The sequence below is a fragment of the Mizuhopecten yessoensis genome, unplaced genomic scaffold (genome assembly GCF_002113885.1).
Source record: "Mizuhopecten yessoensis strain PY_sf001 unplaced genomic scaffold, ASM211388v2 scaffold10861, whole genome shotgun sequence".
In the NCBI taxonomy this organism is placed as follows: domain Eukaryota; kingdom Metazoa; phylum Mollusca; class Bivalvia; order Pectinida; family Pectinidae; genus Mizuhopecten; species Mizuhopecten yessoensis.
The window spans coordinates 179875-195740 of NW_018408758.1; the positions used below are offsets into that span (position 1 = coordinate 179875).

The 15866-nt window shown below is 36.5% G+C and overlaps 1 protein-coding gene, 1 long non-coding RNA gene and 1 pseudogene across 2 annotated transcripts; 2 read left to right on the forward strand and 1 right to left on the reverse strand.

Moving 5' to 3' along the window:
* Positions 1–1691: 1691 nt before the first annotated feature.
* Positions 1692–4977, forward strand: LOC110463045. Its single transcript, XR_002464340.1, has 2 exons — positions 1692–1864; positions 2023–4977. It is a non-coding gene; the product is annotated as an uncharacterized LOC110463045 (long non-coding RNA).
* On the reverse strand, positions 4927–8453 carry LOC110463044 (BAG family molecular chaperone regulator 3-like). The gene is made up of 2 exons (XM_021517381.1): positions 8199–8453; positions 4927–6361 (listed from the first exon to the last, which is right to left on the reverse strand). The coding sequence occupies exons 1-2, from the start codon at positions 8361–8363 to the stop codon at positions 4949–4951; spliced, it is 1578 nt and encodes a 525-aa protein (XP_021373056.1). The 5' UTR covers positions 8364–8453; the 3' UTR covers positions 4927–4948.
* A 5724-nt stretch (positions 8454–14177) lies between these two features.
* On the forward strand, positions 14178–14797 carry LOC110463042 (annotated as a pseudogene).
* The last annotated feature ends 1069 nt before the right edge of the window (positions 14798–15866 follow it).

Genomic DNA, 15866 nt, shown 5'->3' on the forward strand with positions numbered 1-15866 from the left:
TCGGACATGAACATTAACTGATGGTTGGTAAGTACTCTGTACTAAGTACTATTTGTTAACAGGAAGAAACATGAACACGTTCAAGCAGACATAGTAAAATTGGTCCTACTCAAACTTTACCTCCTTCAATTTAACATTATAACAACAATTTGAAAATATATTTGGTGAATGTATGTTACCCTGTATCATTAAAACACTTGTTCTTTTCAGTAACAGAAAAAGACAAACGTGAAATTACATATATAAACCCACCACCACCACCATATATATGTTTTTTCAAACATATTGTGACCCTGTACATTCCACCTGGTACACTGAGACTACCACGTATATAAAGTGAGGTATTTATTTTGTAACAATCCAACGGCCAACACATAACCTCTGTCTCTAAGTCGGGCTGGGAGTGGACGGCGCTATCACAGGACAATAACTTATCATTTGTTTTGACATTTGTATTGAAACGCTATAGTATGGGTGGGCTTATTACCAGGCATGGGCTTATTACCAGGCGTGGGCTTATTACCAGGCGTGGGTCATAGATGGATGATATGATTATATGCTACCATACATATATCTTTTGGCATTATCTCCCTCAGAAATAGTTAATCATTATGTAATCATATTCTATTTCTACAATTTTACCAATATTTATGTTTGTGTAACTTGCAAATGTGTCCTAAACTATCCATATCATTTGTGTATTATAGTGAGGAAAACATCCTTGTTTTGCATTAATATTCATACTATTGATTACAGAAATTTTCCTATTGATAATTATTGCATATCCAGAAAAAAATTCAAACATCAAAACTTTCCTAGGAAAAAATTTGGTCCTTTTGAAAACACGTTATATCCACATATACCAGTTATCAAATATATATACACACATATACACAAAGTTGTACACAGGTACAGTCAGTGTACATGTAAACAATGTATACCTGGTACAAACCATTCATGTAAACAATGTTTACCTGGTACAAACCATTCATGTTCACATATACCATTCATGTAAACAGTGTATACCTGGTACAAACCATCCATGTAAACAATGTATACCTGGTAAAAACCATTCATGTAAACAATGTTTACCTGGTACAAACCATTCATGCAAACAATGTATACCTGGTACAAGCCATTCATGTAAACAATGTATTCCTGGTACAAACCATTCATGTATACAATGTATACCTGGTACAAACGATTCATCTTCACATATACTTAAGAGGTACAGCCCTGCTGTACCTCTTAAGTATATGTGAACATGAATGGTTTGTACCAGGTAAACATTGTTTACATGAATGGTTTGTGCCAGGTATACATTGTTTACATGTGTGGTTTGTACCAGGTATACATATACTTAAGAGGTACAGCAGGGCTGTACCTCTTAAGTATATGTGAAGATGAATGGTTTGTACCAGGTATTCATTGTTTACATGAATGGTTTGTCCCAGGTATACATTGTTTACATGGATGGTATATGTGAACATGAATGGTTTGTACCAGGCATACATTGTTTACATGAATGGTTTTTACCAGGTATACATTGTTTACATGTACACTGACTGTACCTGTGTACAACTTTGTGTATATATATACACACATATACACAAAGTTGTACACAGGTACAGTCAGTGTACATGTAAACAATCTATACCTGGTACAAACCATTCATGCAAACAATGTATACCTGGTACAACCCATTCATGTTCACATATACCATCCATGTAAACAATGTATACCTGGTAAAAACCATTCATGTTCCCATATACCATTCATGTAAACAGTGTATACCTGGTACAAACCATACATGTAAACAATGTATGCCTGGTACAAACCATTCATGTTCACATATACTTAAGAGGTACAGCCCTGCTGTACCTCTTAAGTATATGTATACCTGGTACAAACCATACATGTAAACAATGTATGCCTGGTACAAACCATTCATGTTCACATATACCATTCATGTAAGCAATGTATACCTGGTACAAACCATTCATGTTCACATATACTTAAGAGGTACAGCCCTGCTGTTTTATGTAGTGCCTAATTGGTGCAAGTTTGTTAAAAATAGTATCAAACCTTTATTCTCCTTGTTCTGTTTTTTTTTCGCTCCAAAAAGAGAATAAACAAAACCTAATTTGTCTTCTGGTTGTCAAGACGAAAAAAAGAAATGAAATGAAATGGCACAAATTAGTTACCTGGATTGTATGAGAGTATTCTAGATGCAAGGCGGTGGGACATTGACATACACTGTATCAACTTATATAGAGTCACACATACACCTGGACCGTGGGGATCTGTGCCACACCCTCATGTACGCACACACCGTGATTTTGTTTTCATATTCATATGTTATTATGTAATCGCTGTAGTCTGGACTATATTAGTTAGGAGAGTCACTTTTTGAGACATCCAAATAAATAACTTTTAAAATGTTGATGCTGAAGTTTGTGGAACTATAGTAAGACTTCTCCTGAATCTTTCTTTGCTACAAGTCCTATATTTATTTTCACTGTATATATAAATGACTCCCTCAAATACGTGTTTTGTTTTAAAAAAAAATAAGAAAAACCAATACAAAATGCTTCGTTCTGATTCAATTTAGAAAGACCCCTTGTAAATATATTGAACATTGTATTTTGTAAACGCTAAATGTGACATGTCCAGGGCATCTTAATTACTTTGGGAATGGGGCCTAAGGCTCTTAAATTAGGTAACAAGGGAAATTGGGGAAAGCGGCAATAATAAGGAAAATCCTGATAGAACATCTATCTAAAGAATTGTTTCTCCGTTGACAAGAATTTCAGCAAACAACAGGCAACAAAAATATACACATGACGACACTGTCTTGATTAATAAACACAATTATTTATCGACCCGCATCTAATTGGGAAGTTTAGAGTTTGGATTGGGAACATGTACAGGTTTTGCCTTAGGAGTGGGGCTGGTATTTGGCCCCAGAAAGGGCATGTTTGTACATGTGACAATCTTACAATTTCACATATAAAAGACTGTCAGTGTTTTTATCTTCACACTGAACAGACACATACATTAAATTCTGCCCTTGATTTTTTTCACCACAATTTTCCTTTTTTAACAAACACTATATTCAATGCTATTTTTAAATACTACACATTGCAGTAGCGTTCAAACAGATCTAAATACCATGCATCTATAACAATATCAAGCAGAGGTGTGTCCATGGCAACCATCTTATTATCTTCAGACTTTCCACTATATCCAAAATTAAGTTGAAAGATTTTACATCATGGGTGAATGAACACATTTGAAATGTCAAGGTTATCAAAAGTTGTTTGGGTACAAGACATGTCCCCAATTTTTATAATTACAATTCTAAATATCTGCGATAAAGGGGACCATGAAATACTAGGGCAGTAAGCCAGAGGTAGTAAATGAAACAAGGGGCGTTTGAATGGAGTTTACAGAACCAAATCAAGCCTACATTGTACAGAACCAAGGTCATCAAGTATACATAAGTATACTTATATATATAAATGTATAGTGTACTAGATCCAGCCTCAAACAATTTATATTGGAATCAATGTTTTATCATAACCATTATATCTGCAAACAAAATATTCTGAGATTCAAAATTACTTCCTCAATATTATTAATTAACACAAAATATTTCTTGAATTTAAACTTTTCAATAAATTTCCAAAAATTTGAATATTTATTAATTACATGTAGTTAATTAATAGGATAGAAGTTAGGGACAGACAAGCATTTTTTCTGGACCAATCTGGGACAATTTAAAAAAGCAACTTGCCACCTGTATAACATTGTTACTCTTGTCTTTTGAAAATTCTATGACCATAATTTACAACAATTTGTTTTTCATATTCTTGAATTTTCAAAAAATCTCGGGGATTCTGATACTACAGTAGTTAAATTTGTTTACCAATGATAAAACGGAAATTAACCACTTTTCTTCTCTGACAAGAAACCCATGGACACACTTCAACATATGCAAAAAAAAATCAGTATAAACAATGAACCTATTAATATCAAAGCCTCTTGCTTCAAACAAGTTTTATTTGATAAAAATATGTACAACCAACAAAAATTATAACAATTGTCATTAAAGTCAAATACAGTACATTAAGTATGTACTATTTCTATTCTTACTGTTCACTGTTTAACAAACTGTTCACAGTAATGGGAGAGATTAACGAACATCTGTATATAATGCCATATAGTAACAGCTCAACTAGAACATTTCTTACTTACATTGTCTGTAGTTTTGATTTTTCACAATGTTGATGTTAAAAAATACATATCTGTAATAAATCAATGTAATGAAACCAAATTTGACATTAATTGAAACGAAGGATATGAACTTACATTACACATGATTTTCAACCGGTGTGTCATTGACAAATCAATCTCAAATAACAGAGGTTCCTTAATTCTGAAATATTGTTAAAACTCTGGTAACAATGTTTCCTATCTTATATTTCACAAAGAGTTCTGAAGAACTTGATATACTGTATGTGTACAAACAGTATGTCTATCGTACAGGGCAATGGTATGATTTGTAGGTTTGAAAAGAGTGTCACAAAATTGATTGACCTGATATTTAACTATTGAAAGTGTTTGACCGGATAAACAATTGGGAACAGGTATATTTTTCATGCAAAATATTAGCAATACTTCACAGTGCATGTGTTAAAACATTTTAACAATGCTTCACAACTCATGTTCTATAAATCTTTTGAATATACGGGTCAAGTATAGTTACATTCCTTAGTTCATTAATTTGTGAATGTTTTCATAAAGGATATAAGCTTCTATCAAAGAAATGCTAAAATCTATTATATATCTCCCACAAGTCATCAGAAACCAAATATATTCAGACAACTACAATATTTTAAAACAATGTTTAAATATCAATATGCTGAAAATCTTGTAAGTATCACAGCTAGCAGTTAATTTCACTGTCTAAAACCATTTCTTTGACTTTGGTGGGATTAGCCTTATCCTCAGTTGAGGACACAGAAATATGTGATATATTAAGAGGCTGTTTGTTATTGTTTGAGGCGCTTCCCGACTGTTCCGAGGCACTGTTCTGACTAGAGTCCACACTTTGTTCTGCCGAAAATGCTTTCAATTCTAGTTGATCCAAACTAGCTTGAATTTCACGTACAGCATTTTTTCGTGCTTGACGGATGTCATTGTTTGATCCGGACTCGATGCCGTCCAACTTCAATAAATTACGAGTAAGCATTTCTTCAAGATATTTATATCCTTTATCAGTCTTTAAACCCCTAAAATCAGCAACTTTTGCTTCGTAGTGTCGAACCTCGGAGACAATATCTGATATGATGTCCATAGGGGTCTTGGGTTTAGGTTTTTCTGGCTGACCATGTCCTCCAGACTGTCCGTTGAGACTATCAGTAGAACCTTTCCTGCCGGACTCGGACTGGCTGACCGTTGGATCAGCATGGTGCTGTGGTAGAGATGAAGTTGTATTGGACTGGCTGACCGTTGGTCCTGCATGATACTGTGACGGAGGAGCAGACGGAACAGAGTTGGGGTAGTCTGGCTGTGGTATCTGTTGTCGTGGGTGTGGTGTGCCCTCGTAATGAGGCTGTTGTTGGTTGTGACCTTGACTTTGGTGGTGTATAGGGATAACCCTTTCAGCTGGTCCCCGGCCGTCACCTTGCGACATTGGTGGGGGTTGTGGGAAGGCTTGTGGGGCGGTGGGTTGCTGACTGTGAGGAGGTGGAGGGAAGCCCTGCTGCATCGGCTGTTGGTAAGATGGTTGGGGTGGTGACTGGTAAGACTGTTGCTGGGGGTAAGGCTGCTGAGGAGGCTGAGAAAAGGGCTGTGGCTGACCAGACGCTTGACTAGTTGGTCCCTGTTGGTAGTTCTGAGAACTAGTTGGTGCTTGTTGAGGTCCCCCAGACACCCCGGTGTATATTGTATAACCTCCCAAATCTGAGTTGGGTCCTTGAGTAGACGTCTCAGGCTGTTGACCTCTATTTCCTGTAGAAGATATATGATGAATAGGGATCTCTCTCACCACGGGAGAAGATCTTCCCTGTTGTGTGTTGAAGTTTCCACTATGCCTTGGTGGTGTGCCCACTCTAGGAGGGGTGGATGTCCTCGGGGGAGTGGCCATGTGTACATCACTGAGGGTGGAGCTAGGATTCTGCCACGGCTGCTGAGGTGGGAAGGGCTGCTGTTGTGAATACGGTTGCTGTGGATACTGTTGCTGAGGATAGGGCTGTGGCATCTGTGAATACTGCTGTGGCATGCCGCTATTTTCATGCTTAATCGGAAGTTCACGTAAACCTCCTCCGTAAGATGGTGGCTGTGGTTGTCTCTGACCCTGGAAATATTAAAATGTATTTCACATCAAAATAAGCTCATTTTATACTTTTCATGCACAATACATGACACTGAAAATTGAATGAACAGACAAGTTATTATTTCCTTTCGATTTCCCCTGCCATATCTTAATGACTCTTTCACAATATTACTTTTAAGACTTTACTGATGCAAATTCCTCAGTCCATGTTGACTCACCCACATGTTGAAGCGTATTTATCATAATGAAACTATTTAAACTCAATTCCAAAACTTGTGGTGTTCACTTGAAGCAGAAATTTTAAATTGTTGTAAAGAAAATATTAATGATGCTGTACTTTTCAAGATTTTTTGATAATAAGATAAATACGCAGTACTGAGTGGAGAGCTGATCATATTTAACACAATTATTTGTTACAAGACAAGAATGATAGATTTCAGAGTTTTGTTCATCAATTTAGTTAATTTCATTACCAACAAAATGTTGATTGTAATAGAGTCTAGCAGGCCCACTGAACTGAACATAATAAACAAACGTTAAAATTGAAGGGTGTCTCAATATGCCTACGATGATAAATATATACAGAAAGAAGGGCAAAAGCCAGACTTATTACAATGTACAAAATTCTTAAAAACAAAGTTGCCATTATTCCAATTGAGCATTTTAAAATATCTGATGACAGAATCGGGGAGCACAGAAACTTCAGCAGATTTCCACTAATAAAGAGCAATACAAAAATGCATTCTTCCCTAGGACTATTAGAACATTGAATTCACTATAGTTACCATAACACATAGCTCAGTCACCTGACTTGAACTCTTTCGAAACAGCTCTGTATGACTACCAACCCAAAACTACCCTATGGTAGAGCCAAATCCTGTCAGAGCTGTACATATTTATATATTCCCTTCCCTAATACTGCAGGTAGATGACTATGACGTATACGTAGGTATTGTCGGTGGGGGTTGCCCAATCACTTGCCTGCACATACCTTCTGCCAGTATAAAACATACTCTCTTTTAACCTACATTTGTTGCCATGTTATATATCATTTTCATTTTCAAAAATCATTATAAAAATGTGTTATGACATAAATGCCACCTCCAAGACCACAGGATTGCAACAATTGCACTCCTACCAGTACATATGAGGTCAGTCGCAGTTATTGGAAGAAGATATCACAATGCATACAACTATTTTGCAATGTAGACAAAATTATTGCAGTATTAAGATTATAATCCTTGTTTTATTGATATATTGTGACATCCCTATTAACTAACTACAGAAATGTATGCTATAAACTACATTTGCGAACAGTAACACAAATTTTAATATTTCTCAAGTTTGTTTACAGTTAACCATTCACCATGCCACTTACAATTGTAATCCATGCTGATGAATGATCATTAGTGAATCTATGTTCTGACCCCAGGATTACCAATGACAATAGGAACAAGTGGAATGCTTTATCAAATTGTAAACAAACGATGACATATTTTCACTAATTTTATTTCCACATGCAGCCATTGAATGGGCAAGTGCAATCTATTTAAGGGTTATTTAAAAGAAAAATACTTTATTTTGCTTAGGTACATCTCTGTGAACAAATATGCCCGATTTCGGAGGTTTTTTTTATCGTCTGACTCAGTGACTCGAGTGTATTGAACAGGTTTGACACTTGCACTTTTGTAGAACTTTTTCGAGTCATACTGTACAACTTATATTTAGAACTTACTGTAGTTAATCAGAAGCAGGAGGTATTAACATAAGTCGCATTACTTTCATTGCATTAAAGCAATTGATATTGTGAAATAAAGCAGACCGAGAAATCGCAGAAAACTTTTGACAGAGTACTCACCATTCGGATACGGGGGTCTTCCCAAGATGTCTGTCTCGTGTTGTGGTCAATAAAATATGGCCATCCTGTCATTTTATCCAATATCATTTCCCAACCTGGCGGTAAATCGGAATTATTCGGCTGTTGAGGCGTGTAAGGGTTGGGGTACATCTGTCGACTCGCCATATTTATACGTATATAACCCTTTTCCTTACTTTTCCAGCCACTTCTCTAACGATCTAGAATCATCGACCGAAGCGACATCTATGTTGTCGAAATTTCCGGAACGTTCTTTTCGGAACATTTCTAGAGTTTTCCTCCACCAAATTAATCAGGTCTCAAGGTTAATAAATGTGAATAAAGGGAAGTAACTCGTATAAAAACTTGTGAGTATTACAGCCGGATCTTTTTTGGTACTCGAGTGTCAGAATGTATCTGTATATGTTTCTTTAGATACCTCATGTGTAAATGAACCGTGTGTAGACGTATTGTGACGTCTTCACACACAGTATAATGCTGAGCTATTAAACTCACCGTTGTCGACGTCATACCATTAGTCTAACGACTAATATTGATGCATCTACAATACGTTACAGTTACGTACAGTCATCCTCGATATCTAGGGCTTACGCTCACTTTCGCTCTCTGCACTCCTGGAAAAATCGAAGGCTCAAGTGTGTACCACCTTGTGGATGAGACGAGAAGACTGTGTTGATCCCTTGATGGACATCAAAAGAATCTCGCGGCCGCATAACGGTAAAACTTTAAATTTTTGGCTTCGAAGTTGGGCATCGCTCCCCTGTAATTTTCAAAGCATAGGTATCAGCACAGTGATTGGTCAGGGTTTTTTCACCTGACACCACTCAAATTGCTAATTGTGTGCCTATAATTTTGCTGTGACATATTCAGACATCGAAAGTGAGCTGGATACCGAGGATGATGTCCAGTTGGATCATTGAAGCATCACACTTTTAGAATGAAATCTCCATGGCAACAGCCAGTTTAGTGGAGAACGAGGAAAATTCGACCCCGGGGTAAGTCAAGCCACCAAAGATGATATTGTTGGTCTTGTGCAAATATTTACATCTTTGAGGATATTTTCAATTCGGTTGACTGCGTGGATCATTTCCACAAAAAAATACGAGAAAAACTTTGCAGAGTAAAAAGTTAATATTATGACCTCACTTCATTCTAGTTTTGCGGATTTTGGTAAACCAAATTGCTACTTATTTCATCCTCATCTCTGCACCCCTGGAATTAGTCCGAATTATTCTGACGTTTTATCGACTTTTTTTCATATCGGTCTGTCGTCGATTAACGTCAGAACTCCGGCCCTCTATAATATGCGGGAAATATGCGACCCGCGCCCGGAGCGCACTTCAAACTGATATTTTAGAAACAAATCGTCACTTTCACACACATGTCGCACAAAGGAGCGACGCCAGACTTCAAAGCCTGTCATTTTTTACCGTTACGCGACCGCAAGATTCTTTTGATATACATCAAAGGACCAAACTTGTCTTCTTGTCTCATCCACAATGTGCTGCACATTGAGTCTTCGATTTTGCTATGCCATATTCCAGGGGTGTAGAGAGCGAAAGTGAGCGCTACCCCTAGATATCGAGAATGTACTTTATGTCATACGTGTAACGTAATGACAGCTTCACATGATGGTTATTTTGGTATGCATGAAAGTCTTACACTAACTTTCGTACTGCAAACATTGTTAAGTGTAAAGTATATCCCTCAGCACTGTATGGGTGTGAATTGTGGCAATTAAAGCAAAATGAAATTTACATGTTAGAAAAAGCACAAAACTTCATTGTCAAATCAATCCAAGGTTTCAATGTAAGAACAAGAACAGATATGTGCACGTCCTTGATTGGTTGTTTTTCTGTAGAAGTATACATCAGCGTAAAGAAATTGTTATTTTTTGGTAGAATATGTTCCATGGAAGTTGGCTGTTTAACACGCGAAATTCTTATCAAGCGTCTATTCGAATTCAACCTGTCTCATTTTAGTAGAGGTTTTGTTCCATACATTGTTAATATTTTACAAAAATACAATTTGTATCATGTTATTGATGATTTTTTGAAGAGTGGTGTATTTCCAAACAAATTTCAATGGAAGCGTTTAGTCAATGAACATGCAAAAAACTATGAACAGTTTAATTTATGTGAAAGAATGAACGCTGATAGGGTCTTCTCTCGCTTCACTCTTTTACATAATAAGATACAACCGTATGCTATATGAAAACATGCTTTACGCTTTCCACAATACAGTCCATGTTTTAAGAAATTACGTGACCAGCTCTGGTGTGTACTCAGTACTGTAAAATATATTGATTTTGTGTTTTATCTTAATGTAATGTCTAATTACCATCTACTTCATGTTCTTCTTGGTGGTATTTTCAACTATGACTTATCTCCATATGAACTGGAGGACTTTAGAATAAAAACCATTGTTAAAATTACTAAAATTCTTCAATACAGTGGTATAATGTAATTTATCCTTAGATATTTGAATGTTGTATACTGAGTAATATGATCACAAAGTTACGTGTGTGTACCTCACGCTTCAGCAAGATGAATACATGAAATACATATAATTTTGTATTCATATTAGTAGGCAAGCATTTCCTACGTCTTTCCTATTATACCATTGCGCAATTGGGCTGCATGATAAGTGTAACTACTACCATTGATAATATTGTTTGTATTGTATGAATTAATCTTGTGATATGTATTACTACAACTGAAATCATTGCATGGTTGCTCTGTTTGTTGTGTATTTCACACCACTGTATGACTATATTGTATGACTTCGTGTAACGGGTTCTACTCAATGTATGATTGTATTGTAAGACTTATGTAACAGTAATACTGTCTATAATAATGCTGTATAATTTATAGTGTGATGCTTGTAATACTGTTTATTACAATGTTGTATGATTGCTTAGTACGAGAAGTGTATTACTGTCTATACTATTATATGATAATGTAGTTTGAGAAGCGTAAATATGTCTATTATATCAATGTGTGATGTAATGTATGATTAGTGTTATATTGTCTATCATCATAATTATCACCGTATAATGACTGTAATAGTACCAATTATATCATTGTGTTGTGTTTATAGTGCTTTATGGTATGATGCGTGTACTATTATTATCCTTATTGTGTGTGTCTGTCCATGTGCATGTGTGAGTCACTATGTAAGGGTGTGACCATGTTTGTGAACGCATTTTCCTCTCTTTGAATAGTGTTGAATTGAACGTGTATTGTTCGTTATTTCTGTAACTCTTCATTTCTGGAGGAAATAAAGGAAATAATAATAATAATACGTGTAACGTAATGACAGCTTCACATAATGGTAATTTTGGTATGCATGGTATACACTGAATTTCGTACTGCTATTTTTTTTATGAATTTATTGAACTATGAGGTAGGGCCAGGTTCGGCTCTAGTACAAATATTAATACCCGGCCTCCTCTGGCCCGGCCGGAATATATAGAAAATATATATATAAAAAATCTCTCGTCGTCAGAAAGCTACGTTATCGCAGCTGGTTCGACTCGTGGTACTGGGACAGGTTCGGTCATACTGTCCAGAACGACTTCAGTCTCCCCTAATTTGTGTCCCTTGAGGGTGTACCTGTACAAAGATATAAGACTAAATTAAACAATCCTAGTACACAGTCACGCCAAGTATTACAGCTACCAGACAAAGATATAAGACTAAATTAAACAATCCTAGTACACAGTCACACCAAGTATAACAGCTACCAGACAAAGATATAAGACTAAATTAAAGTATTACAGCTATCAGACAAAGATATAAGACTAAATTAAACAATCCTGGTACACAGTCACACCACGTATTACAGCTACCAGACAAAGATATAAGACTAAATTAAACAATCCTAGTACACAGTCACACCAAGGATTACAGCTACCAGACAAAGATCTAAGACTAAATTAAACAATCCTAGTACACAGTCACGCCAAATATTACAGCTACCAGACAAAGATCTAAGACTAAATTAAACAATCCTGGTACACAGTCACACCAAGTATTACAGCTACCATACAAAGATATAAGACTAAATTAAACAATCCTGGTACACAGTCACACCAAGTATTACAGCTACCATACAAAGATATAAGACTAAATTAAATAATCCTAGTACACAGTCACGCCAAATATTACAGCTACCAGACAAAGATCTAAGACTAAATTAAACAATCCTGGTACACAGTCACACCAAGTATTACAGCTACCATACAAAGATATAAGACTAAATTAAACAATCCTAGTACACAGTCACGCCAAATATTACAGCTACCAGACAAAGATCTAAGACTAAATTAAACAATCCAAGTACACAGTCAAACCAATTATTACAGCTACCAGACAAGGATATAAGACTAAATTAAACAATCCTAGAACACAGTCACACCAAGTATTACAGCTACCATACAAAGATATAAGACTAAATTAAAGTATTACAGCTATCAGACAAAGATATAAGACTAAATGAAAGTATTACAGCTAACAGACAAAGATATAAGACTAAATGAAAGTATTACAGCTAACAGACAAAGATATAAGACTAAATTAAAGAATTACAGCTATCAGACAAAGATATAAGACTAAATTAAAAAAACCTAGTACACAGTCACGCCAAATATTACAGCTACCAGACAAAGATGTAAGACTAAATTAAAGTATTACAGCTACCAGACAAAGATATAAGACTAAATGAAAGTATTACAGCTAACAGACAAAGATATAAGACTAACTTAAACAATCCTAGTACACATATCGCTCGACTGGCCACCGTCTCTAGAATTTTGAATTATTAAGAAAAAGGTTTAGCTATTTTTTTTGATCACTTGGATGTCTGATTCTAGATCTAAACTAGGGGGAGATAAGCTAGTAGTAAAATGCAGTTGAGAAATTCTTCATAAAAACTTAGGGGATGGTCTAACATATTGCATGTGCGTACAATTTATGATAATGGCGGGGCTGATACGCCGCCTTAGTATAGAGGTGAATATGTAGAACTAGGACAGTGCACAGATCATAGTTTGAGATATAACCAGAGACTGATGTAGTGGTAAGTAGCCTACATATTTTCTTCAAACACAAACAGGAATTAAAAACTTATTTTGCGAGCTTTCGAAAACGTCTGTTTCCTTTGTCAAGCAAAGAGTGCAAATGACCGGTGTCTCGACTCTAAACCGCTGAAAACAACTCGCTAAGCCTTAGTGGGCCGAACCAAGTAAAGTCATCTGTCAATAATGATAAAGACGTGGGTAAACATGCGACCTCACTCCATCTGGATGCCTGCAGTATTAGAGATCAATGGGGCGAAATGTCGCTATCATTTTTGACAGCTGACTTTACTTGATTCGCCAAAAGTGAGGTATTGCCAAGCAAGGCGCTGTTAGAGGGTAGTTAGAAGTAGAAAGACACATCAAGGTCACAAATATTGCAATTCGCGCAGAAGATTTATTTTGGTCGATTTCGTTTCTGCAAATAGAGTACAAAAGCAAAATTCCGAATTCTGCAGGGGGTTCCACCATAAGTCGCCTCTTACGATACATGTAGTAGGTCACAGCAGGTATATTCTTTTCTTTATCCCCGACCCGAATGGTGCCTACGGTTAGGATGAATTCATCTATTATCAATCTCGTGAGTTGTGTTGTTCTCTCCAACAAGTTGTATCATAAAATCGTCAAAATAAGAATCGCGCTAAAAACATTTCCTTATCAATAATCTGAACTATTAACTTTAAACTGAGCTATAAACTGAAATGACCGATCGGCCAGGTGCTCACGTTAATCAATCATTACTCCTATTTCAGAAACAAACATAAACATACAGAGGGCGCTGTGGTGGGACGATCCACCATATAGATGGATAGTGACGGCATTGAAATATTTCTGAACTGCAGGCGAAATCATCGAAAATCTGGTTTCTCAATAATAGAATAGGAATGTTTTTCACAAGTGGAAACAGGCATTTAGAAGCAAATCTTTCTACATAAAACTATCGTGACCGCGGTCCGGCTGAATTGTTATGATATTGTTTACAGGCGAACATTTATCGGCCGCAAAGCTCCAAACACAGATCTATACGACATGGACTCTTAAGTCGTACGTAAAGCTCCACTTCCAAAAGGCTGCACGCCCTCTGGTGTTGAACTTTGGAAGTTGTAGCTGACCCCATTTTATGGATAAAATCAAGGACATCAAGACTATCATAAACGATTTTAATGCTGTCGCTGATTTCGTGACAATTTATATTAAGGAGGCTCATCCTGTGGAAGAATGGCCAGTGTTTGGACATCGTTTCCAGGTCATAACGAAACACAAGACATTAGAGGACAGAATTGACGCTGCGTACCTCCTCCGAAACTTTGACATCGGGTGTCCAGTACTGGTTGATCCCATGGATAACCAGAATTGCCTCCAATATGCAGCGTTCCCAGAACGCCTGTATATCCTATACGATCACACCATCATGTATTTTGGATCTGTGGGACCGTTCAATTATAAAACTCGTGACGTAAGGAAATGGCTTCAACGCTTCAGGAATGAAAGAAATGGATTTTAAGTCACCAGACGTGAAGTGTCTTTAAGCTACTGGCTGGTATGACAACCGTTGTCCGTCGTCCTGTGTTCTTTCAGCAACAATCGCAGCCTAGGGTTATGATGTTTGGCGCAAATTTCCATTAATGACATACTTTTATGACCAACATGCAAAATTACAAAGAATTTGTCAAAAAATCAAACGACTGCCTCTCAAGGACCGCAAAATAAACAAGTCCTGACCTTACTGTATCTTGCTGGGTAGGGTTATCCAAAATAGTAACATTACATTGAAAACTAACTATCCAGCAACCTTCTCTGAGAACCTTTACTTCCTAGAGTCATCTTATGCAGTGTGGTTAGAAATCACACGAAAGATTTGACATCACAGATACGATGTGTTGTAATACAATCGAAAAAAACTATTTTTAACGAAAAAATAATGCATTATTCCTTTAAGTTTAGCTTTTAAAAAATCACAGCTCTTCATCTGGCATTAACCATGTTAAACAAGCTGTCTGATAAAGTAAAACTTGGGAATCCGTTATTAGGAACATTTTTTCCTGGTGGTCAAAGATACTCAAACGTATGCGGTTATACTTGTAACAGCCAAGGAATAAGACGGGGACTGTCTGTCTTCCTCACAAACTTTCATTTACAGCAATACAGTATAACCATGGGACACGTAGGTAGGAAAGCGAAGATGTCCATCTGCACATTTGTCAGGTAGGAAAGCGAAGATGTCCACCTGTACATTTGTCAGGTAGGAAAGCGAAGATGTCCACCTGTACATTTGTCAGATAGGAAAGCGAAGATGTCCACCTGTACATTTGTCAGGTATGAATGCGAAGATGTCCATCTGTACATTTGTCAGATAGGAAAGCAAAGATGTCCATCTGTACATTTGTCAGGTAGGAAAGCGAAGATGTCCACCTGTACATTCTTGAATAGCACTAGTTAAAACAGAGGCAGATGATGGTTTAGAATGATACCCTATTTATCATTTATCCAGGTAGCAAGCTTTCTTCTGTGTCCAAAATTAATATGAGCCAAGGATGTTTGAAGATTTCTGACCATTTCATATAGGAATAGCA

Excerpts from the sequence above, each read along its gene's own strand:
- LOC110463044 (XM_021517381.1), bottom strand. The coding sequence starts at position 8,363 with ATGGCGAGTCGACAGATGTACCCCAACCCTTACACGCCTCAACAGCCG. Across the intron at positions 6,362-8,198 it reads AAGACCCCCGTATCCGAATG|GGTCAGAGACAACCACAGCC; the intron begins GTGAGTACTCTG and ends TAATATTTCCAG.